The sequence below is a fragment of the Salmo salar genome, chromosome 03 (genome assembly GCF_965601325.2).
Source record: "Salmo salar chromosome 03, fSalSal1, whole genome shotgun sequence".
Taxonomy (NCBI): Eukaryota; Metazoa; Chordata; class Actinopteri; order Salmoniformes; family Salmonidae; genus Salmo; species Salmo salar.
In genome coordinates, this window is record NC_138293.1 from 11112501 (window position 1) to 11126818 (window position 14318).

Sequence of the window (14318 nt, forward strand, 5' to 3'; positions counted from 1 at the left end):
TGTGTCTCTCATTGGTTGACTTCAGACACCATCAACACTGTGGCGTGTTATTGGTAGAAAAATCTAAATATTATGAAATCTCAATCTCAACGATCTTTGAGTGCTGTTATTGGAATATTATGCTCACCTGGGATGCTCAGTTTTGCTGTCGATTGTCACTGTGTCCCTCTCTCCACTACAGGTGAGAAAGGAGAGGTCTGTAGTTTGTGTACGGGAAAAGGGTCGGGAGAGCCGGGACCCCCAGGTTCCCCTGGTCAGCCTGGACTCCCAGGTACCTGCAACGTAACAGAACTTTCAGCGAGAAATGTATTGTGTAGAACAAAAATCTTTGTCTGTCCTATAGAATAGGAGTATTTCACCTATTTAAATAAACCCTCATCCCACAGGCTTTAGTGCAGGACCAGGACCCAAAGGAGAGCCAGGACTCAAAGGACCCTCGGGATCACCTGGACAACAGGTGACACCTCCTGCATCATACCTCTGCCATACAGATACTAAATACCGTTTTTATTTTACCTTGTGATGTCACTGTGACTGCCTGTGGTTTTGCAGTTATATTATTTCCATAGTGACACATCTTGCTTAGTAGTTTTGCTTAGATACTGTATCCATGGTGTTGCTGGTATACCTTATCCATGGTTTTATTAGGATACCATATCTGTGGTGTTGACAGAATACTGTATCTATGGTGTTGCTGCGATACTTTATCCATGGTGTTGCTAGGCTACTGTATCTGTGGTATCGCTGGAATAACGTATCCAAGGTTGCTAAATTACCGTATCCATGACAACCACTCCTGTCTGTGTTACAGGGTCTCCATGGCCCTTCAGGTGTTCCAGGACCCCCAGGGCCAAAAGGAAATTCAGGTTCCCGCAACCACCAGGGGATAAAGGGAGAGAAAGGAGCCCCAGGACCAGCTGGTAGATCAGGGCTGGACGGCCTATACGGGGCCCCTGGCTTCCGTGGACGCAAGGGCCAACAAGGCCCTAAGGGTGATCCAGTGAGGATTTTAAATGGTTACGATTTCTATCACTAAAATGTATCTTTCTTCTCAAATGCAAAGCAATGATTTGAATGCATTTTTTGGTATTTTTTAAACTGAAGTACAGTTCAAATTTGGGTGAACTGTCACTTTAAGTAGTTAGGTTATGCCTTCTGATATTCTGATTGGTTATGAATATTAATTTGAGGTAGTGATAATAGTTTGTTGTTAGACTGAGTTTATTGGCTGAATGGTAATGTCGATGTGTAATGTTACGTAAGTCTGTTAAAGTAATGTTTTGTGAAGAACTGATATTTGGATGATTGTCTGTGCCAGTACTATGGGCCACTGGGTCTGAAGGGAGATATTGGTGTCCCAGGCCCTCCCGGGCCACAGGGATACCCAGGACCAGACGGTTCACCAGGTCCAGTAGGCATAGGACCGCTTGGCCCCTCAGGACCTAAAGGCAATAGTGGGGTACCAGGTCTACCTGGTACACCTGGTTACCGAGGTACCTTAAAGCAACACACCAATACCTGCTCCTTTTTGCTCCTTCGACTGTGTTAGACATGTACACCCTCTGGCTGTGTGTTTCCATAACTCAATGATAATGTCCCTATATCAGTTGATGGTCTGACTCCATTTTCTCCCCTATCCCCACCAGGTCAGAAGGGTGAGCCCTGCAGCAGTGTGTCTGACCAGGGAGTCCCAGGCCTACCGGGAAAGGTGGGGCTGCCGGGCACACGGGGCCCCCCAGGTGAGCTCCCCGGGTGGGGACCGAACCACAGCATGGGTGGGAGGTGGCTGGAGGACTGGAGGTCTAGACTACATTGAGTTTAGTGGCATTTCAGTTCTAGCCTGGAGTCCAAACTGTTTCACTTCACAACAGTGGTGAAACATAGCATATTAGTTTAGACTCCAGGCTATTTCATTTCTAACTTTATAAGCTTTTCTGCCATTCTACCTGACAAAGAACATAAACAACGCAATAGGACATTATCACAGAGTTGAGTTTGTCCACACAGGTCCTCGTGGTGGTGCTGGTAACCCGGGGGAGAAAGGGGACAGGGGTGTATTCTCCACCCTGGGAAGACGAGGACCCACTGGACAGAAAGGTGAGCCATGTCGGCAAACCTTTTTGAATAGTTATTTGTGACATGTCGATCCCTTTGAATATCTTAATAACAGGAATGACACTGTAATGTGAACAAGACTGATGTTTTGTCTGAGTCGTTATCTCACGTGAGGATTAATTTAGTCATAGCCGCCGGAAGTAGTTTGTTTATTATTATTATTATTATTAGTTGTTTTATCGGTCTGCTAATACAGGACTAGTAAACGCCCAGTGCAACAGAATGTATATATTTTGCAGCACCTCAGCACCCCTACTTCCCGTACCCGTGTCTATTGTCTGATTGTATGACAGACATTAGATAATATATCATATTTAGCAGACGCTGTTGTAACAAAGCAACTTACATCAGTGAATGCAAAGATTTTCGAATGGGTGGCCCCAGCGGGAATCTAACCCACAAACCTGGCTTTGCTATAGAACCATGGTCTTACCAACCAAGCCACGTAGGACCACCAATGGAGATGTGTTAGTGTATATATTATATACTATTATATACTATATATTATATACACTGAGTGTACACAACTCTTTCCGTGATACATACTGACCAGGTGAATCCAGGTGAAAGCTATGATCCGTTATTAATGTCACTTGTTAAATCAACTTCAATCAGTGTAGATGAAGGGGAGGAGGCAGGTTGAAGAAGGATTTTTAAGCATTGAGACAATTGAGACATGGATTGTGTATGTGTGCCATTCAGAGGGTGAATGGGCAAGACAAAATATTAAAATGCCTTTGAACGGGGTATGGTGGTAGGTTCCAGGTGCACCAGTTTGTGTCAAGAACTGCAACGCTGCTGGGTTTTCATGCTCAACAGTTTCCTGTGTGTATCAAGAATGGTCCACCACCCAAAGGACATCCAGCCAACTTGACACAACTGTGGGAAGCATTGGAGTCAACATGGGCCAGCATCCTTGTGGAACGCTTTCGGGACCTTGTAGAGTCCATGCCACGACGAATTGAGGCTGTTCTGAGGGCAAAAGGGGGGTTGCAACTCAATATAATGAAGGTGTTCCTAATGTTTTTACACTCAGTGTATACTTGTGTGTTAGCACCAGTTTGTGGGACTTGTGATGCTGTCTGTCTCCTAGGTGACAAAGGGCAGCCGGGACGCCCAAGTACCTCTGGAAGTGGCAATCCTGGACGACCCGGCGTAATGGGATTCCCTGGGGCTCCAGGGCCAAAGGTCATTACTGAATACTGACCCTGTCATGTCTGTCTATCTGTCTATTCAATTTTTTTAATTACCGTAAGATTTACACTCACAAAAGTTCCAGAGGAATAGAGACATTTCAAATGTCATATTATGTCTATATACAGTGTTGTAAGGATGTGCAAAGAAGTACAAAAGGGAAAATAAATATGGGTTTTATTTACAACAGTGTTTGTTCTTCACTTGTTGTCCCTTTCTTGTCCTTTTTCATCAAATCTTGATGCTGTGATTGCACACTGTGGTATTTCACCCAATAGATATGGGAGTTTATTAAAATGTATTTGTTTTCTAATTCTTTGTGGGTCTGTGTAATCTGAGGAAAATATGTGTCTCTAATATGGTCATACATTTGGAAGGAGATTAGGAAGTGCAGCTCAGTTTCCACCTCATTTTGTGGGCAGTGTGCACATAGCCTGTCTTCTCTTGAGAGCCAGGTCTGCCAACGGTGGCCTTTCTCTAAAGCAAGACTATGCTCACTGAGTCTGTACATAGTCAAAGCTTTCCTTAAATTTGAGTCAGTCACGGTGGTCAGGTATTCTGCCACTGTGTACTCTCTGTTTCGGGCCAAATAGCATTCTAGTTTGCTCAGTTCTTTTGTTAATTCTTTCCAATGTGTCAAGTAATGATATTTTTGTTTTCTCATGATTTGGTTAGGTCTAATTGTGTTGCTGTCCTGGGGCTCTGATTGTGTTTGTGAACAGAGCCCCAGGACCAGCTTGCTTAGGGGACTCATCGCCAGGTTAATCTCTCCGTAGGTGATGGCTTTCTTATGGAAGGTTTGGGAATCGCTTCCTTTTAGGTGGTTGTAGAATTTAACGGCTCTTTTCTGTATTTTGATAATTAGCGGGTATCGGCTTAATTCTGCTCTGCATGCATTATTTGGTGTTTTACGTTGAACACTGAGGATATTTTTCCAGAATTCTGCAAGCAGAGTCTCAATTTGGTGTTTCTCTCATTTTGTGAATTCTTGGTTGGTGAATGTACCCCAGACCTCACAACCATAAAGGGCAATGGGTTATATAACTAATTCAAGTATTTTTAGCCAGATCCTAATTGGTATGTTGAATTTTATATTCCTTTTGATGGTGTAGAAGGCCCTTCTTGTCTTGTCTCTCAGATCGTTCACAGCTTTGTGAAAGTTACCTTTGGTGCTGATTGTTAGGCCGAGGTACGTATAGTTTTTTGTGTGCTCTAGGGCAACGGTGTCTAGATGAAATTTGTATTTCTGTATTTTTTGGAACACCATTATTTTTGTCTTACTGAGATTTACTGTCAGGGCCCAGGTCTGGCAGAATCTGTGCAGACCTGGAGACAGAAGCACCAGATCATCAGCAAACAGTAGACATTTGACTTCAGATTCTAGTAGGGTGAGGCCGGGTGCTGCAGACTGTTCTAGTGCCCTCACCAGTTCTTTGACATATATGTTGAAGTGGGTGGGGCTCAAGCTGCATCCCTGTCTCATCCCACAGTCCTGTGGAAAGAAATATGTGGGTTTTTTTGTGCCAATTTTGCCAATTTTTTTGTGTACATGTATTTTATAATGTTGTATGTTTTTCCCCCAACACCGCTTTCCATCAATTTGTATACCCAACCCTTATGCCAAATTGAGTCAATTTTTTTTGTCAATTAGGGTGTGCAGGGTGAATACGTGGTCTGTAGTACGGTAATTTGATAAAAAGCCAATTTGACATTTACTCAGTATATTGTTTTCACTGAGGAAATGTACGAGTCTCCTGTTAATGAAAATGCAGAGGATTTTCCCAAGATTGCTGTATCCCACGGTAGTTATTGAAGTCAAATCTGTCTCCACTTTTGTGGATTGGGGTGATCAGTTCTTGGTTCCAAGTATTGGGGAAGATGCCAGAGCTAAGGATGATGTTTAAAAGTTTAAGTATAGCCAATTTGAATTTGTGGTCTGTATATTTTATCATTTCATTTAGGATACCATCAACACCACAAGCCTTTTTGGGTTGGAGGGTTTGTATTTTGTCCTGTAGTTCATTCATTGTAATTGGAGAATCCAGTGGGTTCTGGTAGTCTTTAATAGTTGATTCTAAGATTTGCATTTGATCATGTATATGTTTTTGCTGTTTGTTCTTTGTTATAGAGCCAAAAAGATTGGAGAAGTGGTTTATATATACATCTACGTTTTGGATAGATAACTCTTCGTGTTGTTGTTTGTTTAGTGTGTTCTACAGGAGGTTGGTGGCTCCTTAATTGGGGAGGACATGCTTTTAGTAATGGCTGGAGCGGAATGGTGGAATGGTATCCACTACATCAAACACATGGTTTGATGTCATTCCATTGGCTCCGTTCCAGACATTATTATGAGCCGTCCTCACCTCAGCAGCCTCCACTGGTGTTTTCCAATTTTCCCAGAAGTGGTTAGATTCTCTGGATTCTTCAGTTAAATTGAGCTGATTTCTGATGTTTTAGTGATTCACCATAGTGAAGGCGTAGGCTCCCGTTTTCTGGGTCTCTATGTTTTTGGTTGGATAGGTTTCTCAATTTCTTTCTTAGGTTTTGCATTGTTTTTGTCATTGTTGTTCATTTTCTTAGGTTGTCGGCTTGCAATTTTTAGATTTGATAGGGAAGCTGAGAGGTCAAATATACTGTTTAGGTTTTCTACTGCCAAGTTTACACCTTTACTATTACAGTGGAACATTTTGTCCAGGAAGTTGTCTAGAAGAGATTAAATATGTTGTTGCCTAATTGTTTTACTGGTAAGTTTCTACACTACTTTCCTTCCATCTATAGCATTTCTTAATATTATGCAGTTCCTTTGGCTTTGATGCCTCATGATTGAGTATTGCCCTGTTCAAGTAGACTGTGATTTTGCTGTGATCTGATAGAGGTGTCAGTGGGCTGACTGTGAACACTCTGAGAGACTCTGGGTTGAGGTCAGTGATAAAGTAATCTACAGTAGTAATGCCAAGGGATGAGCTGTAGGTGTACATACCGTAAGAGTCCCCTCGAAGCCTACCATTAACTATGTACAGACCCAGCGTGTGACAGAGCTGCAGGAGTTGTGACCCGGAAAGTAGTGTAGAAACCTACCAAAAAACACCTGTCTGTCTGTCTGTCTGTCTGTCTGTCTGTCTGTCTGTCTGTCTGTCTGTCTGTCTGTCTGTCTGTCTGTCTGTCTGTCTGTCTGTCTGTCTGTCTGTCAGTCAGTCAGTCGATCAGTCAGTCGATCTGTGTCTGTCTGTCTGTCTGTCTGTCTGTCTGTCTGTCTGTCTGTCTGTCTGTCTGTCTGTCAGTCGATCTGTGTCTGTCAGTCAGTCAGTCGATCTGTGTCTGTCTGTCTGTCAGTCAGTCAGTCGATCTGTGTCTGTCTGTCAGTTGATCCATGTCAGCCAGTCAGTCGATCTGTGTCTGTCAGTCAGTCGATCTGTGTCTGTCAGTCTGTCGGTGCCTGTCTGTCTGCCTGTCATGTCTGTTGGTGCCTTTCTGTCTGCCTGTCATGCATGTCGTCATGTCTGTCTGTCTGCCTGCCTGTGCCTGCCTCTGCCTGTCTGCCTCTGCCTGTCTGCCTGTGCCTGTCTGTCTGTGCCTGTCTGTCTGTCAGTCAGTATGTCGATCTGAGTCTGTCAGTCAGTCTGTCGGTGCCTGTCTGTCTGCCTGTCATGTCTGTCTGTCGTCATGCCTGTCAGTCAGTCTGTCGATCTGGGTCTGTCAGTCAGTCTGTCGGTGCCTGTCTGTCTGCCTGTCATGTCTGTCTGTCGTCATGTCTGTCTGTCGTCATGCCTGTCCGTCAGTCTGTCGATCTGAGTCTGAATCAATCTGAATCAATCTACCCTTCATCTACCCATCCATCGACCCTTCCATTAGTCTTTCCATCTACCCATCTAACCATCATTCATCCTTCCATCCACTCTCAGGGTGATGCTGGGTTTGAGATCCTAGGTCCAGCCGGCCTTAAAGGTTTCCCAGGTGGTGTTGGGGCCCAGGGCCCTCCTGGAGATCCAGGAGTACTGGGCCGACCAGGGAGTCCGGGACCACCCGGCCTCAATGGGTCCTCAGGCCCCAAAGGTACTTACTGTACACACAGGTAGACCCAGACACAGCACAGGTAGACCCAGACACAGCACAGGTAGACCCAGACACGACACGGACATGGGACACACACACGGACACTTACACAAATTCACCATCACAACATATCCATCACACACTCCATCTTTCACTCTTTCAGCGCATTCATGCACAGTTAAATTGAGGCATATACACTCTGTCAAATTCACACCAATGTATTTAAACACTGGTACACATACTCCCAGGTACTTATGGCCTTATGCCTGATATGTTTGTAGGAAGTAAAGGTGTAGATGGTTCCCAAGGACCTCCTGGTTACGCAGTTACTTGCTGTACTGAAGCCCCAACCGGACCACCAGGGCTGTCAGGCAGACCTGGACCCCCAGGTGAGCTGGTTGTCTTCCTAATGTCTCTAACATACAACTGGTTGTCTTCCTAATGTCTCTAACATACAACTGGTTGTCTTCCTAATGTCTCTAACATACAACTGGTTGTCTTCCTAATGTCTCTAACATACAACTGGTTGTCTTCCTAATGTCTCTAACATACAACTGGTTGTCTTCCTAATGTCTCTAACATACAACTGGTTGTCTTCCTAATGTCTCTAACATACAACTGGTTGTCTTCCTAATGTCTCTAACATACAACTGGTTGTCTTCCTAATGTCTCTAACATACAACTGGTTGTCTTCCTAATGTCTCTAACATACAACTGGTTGTCTTCCTAATGTCTCTAACATACAACTGGTTGTCTTCCTAATGTCCCTAACATACAACTGGTTGTCTTCCTAATGTCTCTAACATACAACTGGTTGTCTTCGAGACAACATAATCATTTTCTCTTTCTCTCTTTGTTCATTCCTACCACTCTCCATTCTCATTCATTCTCTTCCTCTCTCTCCCTCTCCCTCTCTCTACTCCTCTCCCTCTCTCTATTCCTCTCTCTTTCTCTCCCTCTCTCTTTCTCTCCCTCTCTCTTTCTTGCCCTCTCTCTTCCTCTCCCTCTCTCTCTTCCTCTCCCTCTCTCTCTCTTCCCCTCTCTTCCTCTCCCCCTCTCTCTTCCTCTCCCTCTCTTTCCCTCTCTTCCTCTCCCCCTCTCTCTCCCTCTTTCTCTTCCTCTCCCTCTCTCTCTTTTCTATCCCTCTCTTGCTCTCCCTCTCGTCCTCCCTCTCCCTCTCCCTCGCTTTCTCTCCCTCTTTCTTTCCCTTCCTCTCTCTCTCTCTCTCTTCCTCTCTCTTCCTCTCTTCATCACCCTCTTTCTCTCCCTCTCCCTCTCTCGCTTACTCTCTCTTCCTCTCCCTCTATTCCTCTCCCTCTCTCTTTATCTCCCTCTCCCATCTCGTTTTCTCCCTCTCTTCCTTTCCCTCTGTCCACTATTTCCATATTTCCTTGCTTTCTTTTGCTCTTATCCACTACTCTATGACTTTCCCCTCTTACCCAGGTATTAATGGAGAGATGGGTTCGCGCGGGGACCCTGGCGCCCCGGGCTTTGGAAGTTCAGGTCCGGCTGGTGACCCTGGGCCCCCTGGGGCCTCCGGACCCGGAGTGCAGGGCCTGACTGGACAGATGGGAGGCAGAGGGAGAGACGGGTTACCAGGTGCATCAGGTACAGTAACAGCACTGACACATTCAACCCCAGGTACAGTAACAGCACTGACACATTGAACACATTGGTAACACTTCAAAGAGGACAGATGTAATACATGAATACATGATATAAGTATGAATGAGCACTTAGAGTATACTGTCTTATTATAAGGCTCAGCCAAGTTACACTGGTCTCAGATGAAGGCATGTTCTTGTCTGTATTGTCTATGCCTGTTTTGTTTTATAAGTCTGATTCACCGCCGTAGCCCTAGTAGGAATTGCCTCAAGGGGATAAATTAAGTTTGATTGCATTGAATGTGGAAAAACATTGAGTGCTCCAGTATCATTACCATGAGATAGTCTAATGCCAGGGATTTGGTTAATGTCTTTTTTACATGAATATGTTACCTCCTACAGTAGTTGATGTAATATATGTTACATGTTACAGTAGTTGATGTAGTATATGTTACCTATTACAGTCGTTGATATAGTATATGTTACATACTATAGTAGTTGATGTAGTATATGTTACATATTACAGTAGTTGATGTAGTATAAGTTACCTCCTACAGTAGTTGATGTAGTATATGTTACCTATTACAGTAGTTGATGTAGTATATGTTACCTATTACAGTAGTTGATATTGTATATGTTACCTATTACAGTAGTTGATGTAGTATATGTTACCTATTACAGTAGTTGATGTAGTATATGTTACCTATTACAGTAGTTGATGTAGTTAGTATATGTTACATACTACAGTAGTTGATGTAGTATATGTTACCTATTACAGTAGTTGATATAGTATATGTTACATACTATAGTAGTTGATGTGGTATATGTTACCTACTACAGTAGTTGATGTAGTATATGTTACCTATTACAGTAGTTGATATAGTATATGTTACCTATTACAGTAGTTGATGTAGTATATGTTACCTATTAAAGTAGTTGATGTAGTTAGTATATGTTACATACTACAGTAGTTGATGTAGTATATGTTACCTATTACAGTAGTTGATATAGTATATGTTACATACTATAGTAGTTGATGTAGTATATGTTACATATTACAGTAGTTGATGTAATATATGTTACCTACTATAGTAGTTGATGTAGTATATGTTACATATTACAGTAGTTGATGTAATATATGTTACCTACTACAGTAGTTGATGTAGTATATGTTACCTCCTACAGTAGTATATGTTACCTACTACAGGTCCTAGAGGTGACCCTGGGCTGGAAGGAAGATCTGGACCGGGCCCTGACGGCCCACCTGGACCTGAAGGACCACCCGGTCCCAAAGGTCAGAGGTCACACAGATGTACAGACACACACACACACATGGGCGTGCATACACACACACACACACATACAGACGCGCAACACTCACATGTACAAATAAACTGTGAAACTTACACAATCATGATAAAGGTGTGAATTATGACAATAGATTGTATGATTTTTTTTGGGGGATGTGGTTCTGGGCAGGGTCGGTTGGCCCTGATGGGGAGAAAGGTCACAGGGGTGTACCAGGCTCTGTGGGGGACGACGGGCCCCCAGGCCCTTGTGGACCATCATCCAATACAGACATACATGGGCCCCCAGGGGACCCTGGGAAACGTGGTGAGTGCCATAGAGATGAGCGAACAATTCAATCAAACGTGCACTGCGGTATTTATGCAGAAGATCATTTCCCCCCCCCCCCCCCCCCCCCCAATGCTATGATCAGTTCCATTTGAATCTCGGACAATGTGTTGTAAGAGAATTGCTATTCGAATAATTGTGATTGATATGGTCATTTAACACGTTAACATGTTGTTTGTCTCTTATGCAATAGGTCTGCCTGGTTTCCATGGTGCTAAAGGACACCCTGGATATCCTGGACCCAAAGGCATTGATGGGAGGGATGGCGACCCAGGAAATGGGTCGAGAGGTGTGTGTGTGTGTGTGTGTGTATTATAAACTTGAAAAGGAAACGTCATGCTTCGTGGTAGTGACTGCTGGAGTGATGGTAGTTGTGGTAACGCATTAAAAAAAAAAAAAAAAAACTGAGCAAGTCAATATCCCTGATATCAGCATGACCAATACTAGATATTGGTGGCAGGTAGCCTAGTGGTTAGAGCGTTGGACTAGTAACTGAAAGGTTGCAAGATCGAATCCCTGAGCTGGCAAGGTGAAAATCTGTCTTTCTGCCCCTTAACAAGGCAGTTCCTAGGCTGTCATTGTAAATAAGAAGTTGTTCTTAACTGACTTGCCTAGTTACATAAATACCTATCACCATCTTTAGTCATATTGAAATCAGCTTAAAACTTCTTAGGGATCAAATCCCTTTAGCGGGATCGATTTGACAACATCTGGTGAAATTGCAGAGCACCAAATTAATATTAAATTACTATAAATATTTAACTTTCATGAAATCACAAGTGTAATACATCAACATAAAGCTTAACTTCTTGTTAATCCAGCCACTGTGTCAGATTTCAAAAAGGTTTTACGGTGAAAGCAAACCATACGATTATCTGAGGACAACACCCCACATACAAAGCATATTTCAACCAGCCAGGTGCGACACAAAAGTCAGAAATAACGATATAATTCATGCCTTACCTTTGAAGATCTTCTTTTGTTGGCACTCCAAAACGTCCCAGAAACATCACAAATGGTCCTTTTGTTTGATAAATTCCTTCTTTATATCCCCAAAATGTCCATTTATTTGGCGCATTTCATTCAGAAATACACAGGTTCCAACTCGCCCAACATGACTACAAATGATCTAATAAGTTACCTGTAAACTTGGTCCAAACATTTCAAACAACTTTCCTAATCCAACCTTAGGTATCCTAAAACGTAAATAATCGATAACATTTAAGACGGAATATACTGTGTTCAATAGCGGATAAAAACAACGTGTAAGCAAGCTCCAGGTCGCGCGCAAAACACAATAGAGTCCACTTGGCTTGACACTCACATTGAACAGCCCTACTTCTTCATTTCTCAAAAAAAAACATCAACCAATTTCTAAAGACTGTTGACATCTAGTGGAAGCCATAGGAACTGCAACCAGGTGCCTCATAAATATAGTTTCCCATAGAAAACGAATTGAAAACACAGTGACCTCAATAAATTTTTTTCCTGGATGGTTTGTCCTCGGGGTTTTGCCAATAAGTTCTGTTATACTCACAGACATTATTCAAACAGTTTTAGAAATTTCAGAGTGTTTTCTATACAAATATACAAATAATATGCATATCCTAGCTTCTGAGCCTGAGTAGCAGGCAGTTTACTTTGGGCACGCTTTTCATCCGGACGTGAAAATACCGCCCCCTAGCCCGAAGAAGTGAAAGAAACTTTATTCAGCTGCACAATCAATTTCACACACTTAAGGATGATTTTTGACATGAAATGCAAACCATGCTAATATTGAGGATGTTGTCATGGTATCGCTATCCCGGGCAATCCCATCTACTCGTAAGTCACAGCACTACATAAACAATCTTATCTACTCGTAAGTCACAACACTACATAAACAATCCCATCTACTCGTAAGTCACAGCACTACATAAACAATCTCATCTACTCATAAGTCACAGCACTACATAAACAATCCCATCTACTCGTAAGTCACAGCACTACATACGCAATTTCATCTACTCGTAAGTCACAGCACTACATAAACAATCCCATCTACTTGTAAGTCACAGCACTACATTAACAATCCCATCTACCCGTAAGTCACAGCACTACATATACAAAGGATGGTGTTAATTGTTCAGAACCTGATTTGCAAATGTCAGAGAACAACAGAGTTCATATTGTGTTATTGAACCCGATTTATTAAAGTAGAATGAAGACGGACACGGGAAACATTAACTACATAAACCCTATGGTCAGTCCATCCCTGGCACGATATCAATCAAGGACAAGTGGGAACCTGATTTGCAGAAGTCAGAACCAATTACGAGATTTCACAAAGAGTTCAGCTATATAGAAATAAAGAAAGGTTGTTTCACGTTCCTCATAATTCCTCATAGTTCCTTATAGTTCCACATAGTTCTTCATAGTTCCTCATAGTTCTTCATAGTTCCTCATAGTTCCTTCCGGCCTCCTAAATAGACTGAGACTGACTACCTCAAGACTGTGTCGTGAACTTTGGTCTTTTGCTCACCATAAGACAGTTACAGTATATACAATCGGATATATACAGATTCTTTACCATGTATCATCATTTCATCCAGGTAAGCATGCCTGTGTATTATGAATGAGGTAAGCATGCACGTGTTTTATGAATTGGGTAAGCATAAGCATGCCTGTGTATTTATGAATGGGTAAGCATGCCTGTGTATTATGAATGGGTAAGCATGCCTGTGTATTATGAGTGGGGTAAGCATGCCTGTGTAAAATGAATGGGTAAGCATGCCTGTGTATTATGAATGGGTAAGCATATACAACTACTTAAAGCATTTAATCAGACAACTAAAAGATGTGCAACATGAAAATATTTTCTCACTTACATAGTGTAATTTATTGGTGGTCCCTAACTAGCCCCAGAGATAGGCTATCCAATGTCAAACCAACTTTGCCATGGTGGCACACTTGCCGACTGAAGCTAATTGGCGAAATAAGTTGGCTAGCACTAGCTAGCCTAGGTGACTTCAATACCTGTTTCAAGTTGTCTAGAAGGTTGAGTGACTGTAACTGTGTGCTGTTTTGGCAGAGTTCTGATACACATAATGAATCAGAAAATTGTTCAGTTTAAATTATTATACAAAATTCTTGCAACCAATAGAATGTAATATATATGGGGGATACACCCATTCCAGCTATGCAGATTTAGCTGCAAAGAGACAATCATTACTGCATTTGTTTTGATACTTGTCCATATGTAGCTTGTTTTTGGACGCAGGTTCAGGAATGGCTGATAGCTCCATTTACCTGGAGCTAACTCTGCAGATAGCACTGCTGGGTGATTTGAAAAGTCATAGTCAATCCATCAATAATATAATAATACTCTTAGCAAAAATGTTAATCTTTCATTTACAATCTGTTAAAAAACTATGAGAATATAAAAGGTTCAGAACTTTTGTAAAACAGCACAGCACAAAATATATGGCAAATAGAAAATCAAAACTGGATGGTGTTCAGAGATAGATGGGAGGGGTTGAGGGTAGCTGAGGGATGGGACTAAAAACCAACAAAGCTGTTGTTGTCCATTAGTTTACTCCAATTAGGGGAGGGGAGGTAGGGTTAGGGGAAAATAATAAAGGCAAATATATATATTTTTAACACAGATTTATATACTTGTATGTGTTTCTATATATATATATATATATATATATATATATATATATATATATATATATA

General features: G+C 42.2%; 1 protein-coding gene across 2 annotated transcripts in view; it reads left to right on the plus strand.

The window, feature by feature from the left end:
• The window catches only part of LOC106598248 (uncharacterized), a 71925-nt gene that overhangs the window by 33086 nt on the left and 24521 nt on the right, over positions 1-14318 (plus strand). For both annotated transcript variants that reach the window (XR_014391837.1, XM_082973258.1), the window contains exons 23-35: positions 182-271; positions 387-457; positions 812-1000; positions 1319-1493; positions 1647-1739; positions 2008-2097; positions 3209-3303; positions 7212-7362; positions 7644-7751; positions 8806-8970; positions 10174-10260; positions 10446-10580; positions 10795-10890. Coding sequence is in view for 1 of the 2 variants with exons in the window: in XM_082973258.1 (XP_082829384.1) it covers positions 182-271; positions 387-457; positions 812-1000; positions 1319-1493; positions 1647-1739; positions 2008-2097; positions 3209-3303; positions 7212-7362; positions 7644-7751; positions 8806-8970; positions 10174-10260; positions 10446-10580; positions 10795-10890 (1545 nt within the window). In the remaining variant the exon portion in view is untranslated. The remainder of the gene's footprint in view (positions 1-181; positions 272-386; positions 458-811; positions 1001-1318; positions 1494-1646; positions 1740-2007; positions 2098-3208; positions 3304-7211; positions 7363-7643; positions 7752-8805; positions 8971-10173; positions 10261-10445; positions 10581-10794; positions 10891-14318) is intronic.